Source organism: Siphateles boraxobius, unplaced genomic scaffold (assembly GCF_051911475.1).
Source record: "Siphateles boraxobius isolate OS27281-9 unplaced genomic scaffold, OSU_SipBor_1 88, whole genome shotgun sequence".
Taxonomy (NCBI): domain Eukaryota; kingdom Metazoa; phylum Chordata; class Actinopteri; order Cypriniformes; family Leuciscidae; genus Siphateles; species Siphateles boraxobius.
Window position 1 is genome coordinate 542,130 of NW_027509217.1, and position 9,117 is coordinate 551,246.

General features: G+C 40.2%; 1 protein-coding gene across 1 annotated transcript; it reads right to left on the reverse strand.

The window, feature by feature from the left end:
• Nucleotides 1-2,560: 2,560 nt before the first annotated feature.
• On the reverse strand, nt 2,561-4,300 carry LOC143731925 (GTPase IMAP family member 2-like). The gene is made up of 3 exons (XM_077222528.1): nt 4,122-4,300; nt 3,953-4,009; nt 2,561-3,363 (listed from the first exon to the last, which is right to left on the reverse strand). The coding sequence occupies exons 1-3, from the start codon at nt 4,132-4,134 to the stop codon at nt 2,561-2,563; spliced, it is 873 nt and encodes a 290-aa protein (XP_077078643.1). The 5' UTR covers nt 4,135-4,300.
• Nucleotides 4,301-9,117: the final 4,817 nt, after the last annotated feature.

The following is a 9,117-nucleotide window of genomic DNA, read 5'->3' on the forward strand; positions in this document are numbered from 1 at the left end:
TGGAGAAGATAGACTAACGTGACAAATGAAGAAGAAAAAAAGTAGGTAAAAGCTGGTGGCTTGTAATGAATTCTTAGTGTATAAGTCCCTAGGTGGCGTAGTCGACAAACAAAAATTATATTAGGAATTATCGTTTAGATTAGGCTGACTCCCGTTTTGCCGGTAACCGTTCGGTCACACTTGCATTTGTTCTTGCCAGTTCCTTAACAATCACTGGAGCCTACAGTAGGATGGCAATTTCAAAACACAGCTTCATGAAGCTTCGAAACCTTTACGAATGTTTTGTTCCAAATCAATAGTTGGGGAGCTTGCCACAATGTAAAGGGAGAAATAATTTAGTTTTGATTACAAAAAAAAGTGTGTGAGTTCTGTCCCTATAATGCATCACCAAAGTTCACAATGGTTATTTTGCGCAAACAATTACTGCAACAATTATTAGGTATACAATACAACTTTATTTGTATAGCACGTTTAAAAACAACCAGTGTTGACCAAAGTGCTTTACAAGGCCAAAAAGACAAACAATAAAATAGAAAACATAAAAAAATAAAAAAAATAAAAAATTAAGATATATTAAAAAGCTATTGAAAAAAAATAGGTTTTCAAAGTTGATTTAAAATTGACAAAGTTTGGGCGGATCTGATGTAAGCCGGTAGGCTATTGCATAGCTTGGGGCAAGTTTATCATCAAGTTTATAGCAAGTTTATCATCAAGTTTATAGCAAGTTTATAGCAAGTTTATCATCACGCTTCAAAGGTAAGTAAATGTGTGTCATCGGCATACAGATGAAAAGATACCCCATATCTAGATAAAATAGAGCCCAAAGTGGGCGTATAAAGATTAAACAGTGCCAGGTCAAGAATAGAGCCCTGAGGAACGCCAGACCCCAGTTTCATTTCAGACGAAGATTGTTGCCCGATGCAGACTGAGTAACTCCTATTAGTTAAATATGAACGGAACCAATTTAGCACCCCGAAAGCCCATACACGCGTCAAGACGAGAAATGAGGAGGTTGTGATCGACCAGGTCAAATGCAGAGCTAAGATCTAGCAAGACCAAAGCCACAGATTGCCCGGTATCGGTGGTAAGCATTATATCATTCATGACTCTTAAGAGAGACGATTTTTAAAACCAGACTGAAATTTCTCATAAATAATATTATCAGTCAAAAAAGACCCGAGTTGACTCAACCACTTTTTCTAGAATTTTTAAGGGTAAATTTGAAATTGGGCAGAAGTTACTCAGAAGTGTAGAATCCAAATTAGTTTTTTAAAGACAAGGCAAAACCAGGCATGTTTTAGACAGTCGGGAACGATCCCGGTGTGAAGACATTTGTTGATGATGGACAACTAATCAGCACCGATAACTTGAAATACCTGCTTAAGAAAAGTAGTGGGAATCACATCCTGAGAGCAACTAGTGCAGATGAGTAATGAGTTATAATTTTATTTTTTTGCCTCATTTGTTTGTCATTATGCTAAAGAAATCAACAAACAAACTTAAATTGAATTGTTATAACTGAAATATCTCTGTTTATTTATCACATGTAAAAACATTAATACATTTCATTAAGTCTAAAAAATAAACTTAACAGCAATGCATCTTTGGTAAACCAGTCTTTTCATTTGTAATGTAATTTTTAATTATTGAAAATGTTTGCAACATTAGACTAATATAAATTCAAATGTGCAATGTAGAAACCGATCAACATTTATATGTGGACAAACATGCATCCATGTAAATATATTTCCAATAAATGGAGGTTATTTTTTTATAACAGTGTTTAACATTACAGTTTCAGTTCTTCTTTTATTGGTTTGCCTTAAGGTTTGAGCAGAACACGCTTTCTTGTAAACCAAGTCTATTCCTGTAATACTGTGTACCTGTTTGTAAAACAACATCAAAGCTGATCACATGCATTGACTCTAGAAAAGGAAAAAGAGAAGATGTGCATTATAGACAAGCCTTATTTTCTAACTAAACCTACAACTGACAAAAGATCAGTTCTTACCGGTTTCACTGCTTTTCACAAATGGCTGAAGAGAGTCTGATTAGATATAGAAATAATCAAACGTAAATTAAGTACCTAAGTGACATAAATTTGATGTTGAAATGATAACATTATCAACATGATTTTGTGTAATAATGATTAAACTTACTTACGTTTACAAAAACTAAATACAGTAGCTGCAAAAAGACTTAAAAAACTGACACACCTGAATTGTTTGGAAGAAATGCAGCAAGTCCGAAATCAATTGCAAAATTGTCTCACTTGGAGACTCAATATTAGTTTTAAGGTTTTGGTTATGTTTCATTCATTAAAGTTGTTGACTTTCTAACCCTTAAACATGTATAAATGTCTCCTTATTAATCACAATAAACACAGGAAAGTAACCTTGGAGCAAAAGCATTGACTTTATATGCTTATAAAAAGTAATAATAAACAATGTCAAATAATACAAAAGCTTTAAAATGATATTATGCTTACTACATTTATGTTGTGGATATGTTCAGACTTAAACTAAAATAATAAAGCAATAACAAAAACTAAAAGTTCTAACTAATTCCTTTCCTCTCTGTTTTGTATAACTGTGTCCACAGCAATTTTCAGACCCAGTCCCACAGCGGCACCAGCTCCAATTACAACTAGAGGTAAAGCCTCTATGACACATCCTGCTATTGCTGTTCCTGTTCCTACAGCTGATCCAACTTTCAATGCAACATCTATTGCCTTTCTTTTCATCTCTTCCATTTTTATCTTTCTTTGAGCGTCTTCAAACATTTTATTTGTGTAATTGCTTCCTCCATTTTTCACGACCATTTTGTCTATCATGTTCATCAGTTCAGTGACCTGAGTGCGGTTCGTCATGTCTTCATTGTTGAACGCGTGATATCTGCCACCACAGGTGTTGGTGAGTTTCCGTAGATGCTGGCTCTCTCCTACATACTGTTGCAAAGTTTTACGCCTCAGCTGATCAGCGTGAGTGAACAGAACGATGGTGTAATGTACAGCATCTTCTCCAAAGTTCTCCTGAATCTGTTTTACTGCGTTCACCTCCTCCGCTGTGTATCTCGCACCAAGACTGATCACCAGCAGAAACACATGAGGACCAGGAACTGACAGATCAACACACTGATCTATCTGTGTCTTCATTTCATCTTTAGTCAATGATCCACAAAAACCTGGCATGTCAATGACAGAGATTACTCTTCCTCCTTGCCGTGTAATCTGTTTGCTGGACGTGCTTGTAACTTGTTCAGGTGAAGCCTCTACGTGAAACACTTCCTGTCCCAGGATGGTGTTTCCTGTTGAACTCTTCCCTGTTCCAGTCTTACCCATCAAAATAATCCTTACATCAGACACTGAAAATCAAGAAATATCATTTTATTTCAAATAGGATTTGTTCCTAACAGCAGGTGGAAGTTGACGCAAAAATGTTGCACTAGGCTTATAGGCTTTATTTGGAAAGTTGGTCAAAGTTGTTTCGGAAAGATGCATCAAAGCAATTCATGATACAGAGCTTCATTTAACAAGCAGAAAGACTGAATACAAGATCTTAATTATTAAGTTACCATATGTTTTTCTGTGTCAACCGTTTTTCTTTTAGCCAAAGCTACAACAAGAAAAGCTTTGCTTTCTTGCAAACAAGAAAAGCTATTTTTCATAATCATTAATGATAAAGAATAATCAAAACCAATTTAATCAAATATTATCAAAATCATCAAAAAATTATCAAAATCAATTTCAGAAGAATATTAATTATTATACAACCTGCATATACAGTTTTGAACTGTCATTGCACTTTTGACTGATAACCAGTCTTTAGGATAGAATACCACCTTCTATAGAAATATACATTGTTGTCCAATGAAAGTCTGACTAATTTGAAACATGTTAGAAGCTAATATCACTTTCAGAAACAAACTGTGGGGGGAAAGTTAAAGTACTCACTGAATGTAAAATCTGAGTAATATGACATTCTGGGATTGTCATTTGACAGTAATGCCTCTGTGGAAAAAATCAAAACACAAAAAAACATGTTGTTTACAGTTTTTAATTATTATTATTGCATATTCATGTTACTTAAAACAATTTTAAATATTGTGATTAAATCACTTACCCCTATCACTCATTTCTGAATTTTTCTGGAGATTTTTTAGCTGTAAATGTTGTGTATAAGCTTCACGGTAAATGATTAATCATTAAAATGATTAAAAGATTGATTATTTAATCAAAATAGCTTATGTATCTTGTTAAACGCTTGCCGATGATCTGCCCTTACTGCCTCAGCTTACTGTCAAAAAGTCTAGTTTCATCATAACAGGAAGAAGCAGAAGTGTTAGGTGGAGAGAGAGAGAGAGAGAGAGAGAGAGAGAGAGAGAGAGAGAGAGAGAGAGAGAGAGAGAGAGAGAGAGAGAGAGAGAGAGAGAGAGAGAGAGGGAGAGAGAGAGAGAGAGAGAGAGAGGACTCAACATGCAGAGAGTATAATGGGCTTTATTTAATTAAAAATAAATAAATAAATGAATGAATGAATAAAAATGACAAAAAAAAAAACACCTTGTAAGGGATAACAGGCCTGGGACAAAGTCAGGGCTGTACGAATAGTTGCATATAGCACTGGTGCTACACAGTTTGAAAGTTTTGTAGCACAGGTCACACAATTGCACATATAAGATATCTGTTACCATCTCTGAAACCACAAGTAGTGCAGTTCATCTCTTAAACAGGCGTGTGACTGTGTGAAAGAACATTAATGTTCCATACAGGGCACACAAAATACAAACCTTAAGCAGAAATGTTTTCAGACAAACATTTTATTTGCCCAAATTGGCAGATTGCAGGAACATAACACCTTTTGCTTAACATTAAGTCAATTTTTTTATATAGCCAAATACACTGTTAGCCCGGATTTTATATCTAATAAAGAATTTAATTACAATTGTGTGTGTGTGTGTGTGTGTGTGTGTGTGTGTGATCTTTCAATCTGCTGTGTTTGCTGCAACATTCAATAAAGCTTCTCAACAAGTTCACTTTGTGTCTGACAACATCATTCAACTAACAGATGAAGATGCAGGTGCTTTTCAGAAGGTTGATGTAGCAGTAAATGTCAAATAAAGCTCTTGGGGTTTGAACATGGGGTGCTTCTCAATATCCCTCCTCGTCTCCTCTCTCCTGCGTCCTCCATCCTATGACCCGGAAACCGATGAAGCACAGCCATCTTGAAGGACATCTCAATTCTCTAATTGCACCGCGAGGAGTCGAGGATCGAGGAGTGAGAGCTTCCAGAGGAGTCATGAGCGAGGATACACAGCTGTATCCTATGCGGAAGTGTTTTATCGACTAAACGTGACGCACGTATATATTCTCCTCCCCCTTCACATCGGTCACAATCATTTGAATTTATACTTTACCTTTGCAGTTTAAATTAACCACACATCTCACATATTTCAACAGGGTATCTTGCTTTATTATTATTTATTATGAATTTCTTAAATTGCCAAACTTCAACTACATAAGGGCAGATCCTTTGAGCGCTGCTGATGACGCTGTGGAGTGACTTTGAGTGATCAAGTCTTCCAATGTATAAAAAAGCTTTCATTCGATTCCTCCGTCCTCATTTTCTTTCCTTGCATCCTTCCCTCGCATCCTACAGGGGTGGAGCTGAGACACAAGGAAAGGAAGCGAGGATGCACAAATAAGAATTGAGAAGCACCCATGGTCTCTGGAGACAGAGCTGCTCTATTCTGAGAGATCACAATCACTCCACCCTGACAATGCAAATGGCTTTTCAGTCTCACTCTCTGATTGGTTACATGATCTGGACTGGAACACAACAGTTTCACTTCTGCAAAAGAAGCTGATGGTATTTAAAAAATAAAAATATAATAAAAAATAATTTAAGGATTCAAAGGTTTTATTTGTCACATACTCATACAAGATGCTCAGTGAAATGTTTTTGTGACATGTACTGTACTTCTGTGCTCCATTTTAATAATAAAAATAAAAAAATAAAAATAAAATAAAAGAATACAATAGAATACAATAAATACCAAACAATAAAGATTTTAACAAAAGTTACACTTAAGAGGTTATGGCTACTCCACATGTGCAATAGTAATACAATCAATGAGAAATAGTTATGAATGAAGAATATAAATGAAACCTAGATCAACAGCCAGATGTACAAATGTTGAAGTTCAATGACTGGGATAAAAATGTTAAAAGTGTATTAAGCCCCTTTCAGACAGACATTCCGGAAAATACACGGATAAAGCGACCCGGGATTTGACCCGGGTTCGTTTGATTTTGCTTCATTCACACTGCCAGTGATTTGCCGGAATCAGAGAGCGAGTTCACACACAACCCGTGTATGTTCCGGAAAGAAGCGTGACGTTGGATGCGACGTGTAAGGTACGTTTCGAAAAGCGGAAGTGTTTGCATTGCTTTGAATAACATGGCAGCTGATCAGGCATTAGATGTTGCTGCTCAAACTTTGTTGTTTATGTACAAAATGTTTCGTGGTCAAATCACAATTTTATTTTCGATTTTGAGTTCTTTTCAACGTGTTAATTCGATACGGAATACGCTGGAAGTTAAATTGGCGGAGAGTATGAAAGAAAATGAAGCAGCAAGACGTAAAGCACGGAGACACCATCGGATGCTAAAAGCTACAGTTCTTTGTACACGGCTCATGCAACTCTCGGGTCTCAACTTCAGTCCAGTTTGCAGACATTTTTTCGTTCTTTCTTGTATCGGTGACGAACACAAACTTTCTTCTAGAGTAACTGAGTTGCACGATAACTACGTCATTGCAAAGGCTCGTGCATCATCACTACGACACACCCCTTCTAGGCATTGGTTCTGGCTTTTGTTCACACAGCGCGCGTTCCGGGTCTGAACACGGCAATGTTACTAGGTCCCCAACCCGGGATCGATCCCGGCATCAATCCCGGGTCGTGTTTGCGTTCACACAGAAGGCACTCTGGCAATTTGCCGGCAATTTGCCGGGTTCAAAGCGCTGTGTGAAAGGGGCTTTAAAAAGTTAAAAGTTCAGAGTTCAGGGCTCTGATTGCCGCAGGGAAAAAACTGCGGGTTACAAACAGTTTATTGCAAGGGTGATGGGGATCCTTGATAATCCTTCTGGCCCTGTTTGTACAGCGTGTGATGTATAAGTCATGCAGAGGGGGAATTGTGATGCCCATGGTCCGCTCAGCGGTCCTCACCACCCTCTGCAGGGCTCGCTGGTCCCCACAGGAGCTGCTACCGTACCAGACAGATATGGCTCCAGTCAGTATGCTCTGTACATCAGCATAGTAGAAGGAAATCAGGATCCGTTGGGAGACCCTGAATCTCCGGAGCTGTCTGAGGTGATAGAGGCGCTCTCTTGCCTTTCTCACCACGGTGTCTGTATGTACAGTCCATGATAAATCCTCGGAAATGTGCACTCCGAGGTATTTAAAACTACTCACCTTCTCCACTGGTGTCCCGTCTATCAGGAGAGGGGTGTAGGCCCTGCGACGTTGTGGGCAGAAGTCCACCACCATCTCCTTGGTCTTCTCCCCATTTAGCAGTAGGCTGTTGTCCTTGCACCACGTTGTCAGGTCTGACACCTCCTGTAGATAGTCCCGCTAGTCGTTGTTAGTGATCGGGCCCACCACAACCGTGTCGTCCACAAATTTCACGATGGTGTTGGAGTTGTGCCTGGCGGCACAGTCGTGGGTATACAGTAGTACAGCAAAGGACTCAGCACACAGCCCCGAGGGACACCAGTGTTGAGGACGATGGGGGTGTGATGTGTGCCCTCCCGCTCTGACAACCTGAGGCCTGGCAGTCAGGAAGTCCAGGATCCAGGCACACATTGATGGGTTCAGCCCCACGTCATACAGCTTAGTAGCCAGCCTGCTGGGGACTACAGTGTTAAAAGCTGAACTGTAGTCTATGAACAGCAGTCTGACATAGCCCCCTCTTACGATGTCAAGGTTGCAGAGGGTGGCATGCATGACCTGGGAGATGGCGTCATCTGTAGATCTGTTGGAGCGGTAGGCAAACTGCAGTGGTTCTAAGGTACTTTGAAGAGAGGAGCAGATGTGGTCCTTTATCAACCTCTCAAAGCACTTCATAACCACCGAGGTCAGTGCTACGGGGCGGTAGTCATTCATACCGGCTGGGGAGGCGTTCTTGGGCACAGGGATGATGGTGGACATCTTGAAGCATGTGGGGACTGTGGATTGTGCAAGAGAGAGATTGAATATGGAGGTGAACACTGGAGCCAGAAGGTCAGCGCAGGTCCTGATGACTGGTCCGGAGATCCTATCCGGGCATGCCGCCTTTCTGGTGTTCACCCTTTTCAGCTCCCTTCTCACGTCATGCTCAGAGAGAACAGGGCTGAGTGCTGCCCCACTGGCAGAACTCCTTCTATCTGCGCTAGTCAGGCCCGCGTTAGCATGGCCAGCGTTAGCATTGCTAGCTTCGAAACGTGCATATAAGGAGTTCAGTTCATTCACCAACGTCGCGTCCGCACTCACCATGCAGGGGCGATCCCTTTTATAGTCCGTGATCCCATGTAATCCCTGCCATATGCTTTGTGTGTCCTTTTTCTGGAATTTTGCTTCCATCTTGTTCCTGTAGCGCCGCTTAGCATCCGCTATGTCCCGCCTCAGTTTGTAGCATGCAGCCTTGTATTCCCTCATGTCACCCGACAGCAGTCCAGCGTTGTAAGTGGTGGTGCGGTCTTTCAGTGCAGCGCGGATGGATCTATCGACCCATGATTTTTGGTTCGGAAAAGACTTCACCATCGCCGTGGGTACAACATCATCTATCAGTGTGGCCACAAAGCTCGTAACCACATCCGTAAACATACTGACGTCGTTGTCTGCACTCTCCCGGAACATCTCCCAGTCCATGTCACTCAGTGCGTCGCGTAACGTCTCCTCTGATTCGGCTGTCCAGCGTCTGACCTCTTGCGTCACTACCGGCTCTCGCATCATTCTCTGTTTATATTCAGGGATAAAGAAAACGGCGTTATGATCAGATTTCCAGAAAGCTGGGATAGGAATGGATTTGTACCCTTTTTTAAAGGGTGTATAGCAGTGATCTAGTGTCTTGTCATTCCTGGT

What these genes read in the sequence shown, in the direction of transcription:
- LOC143731925 (XM_077222528.1), bottom strand. An exon ending in TTACTCAGATTTTACATTCA is followed by an intron (nt 3,364 to 3,952) that starts GTGAGTACTTTA and finishes CTTGATTTTCAG; the next exon opens with TGTCTGATGTAAGGATTATT.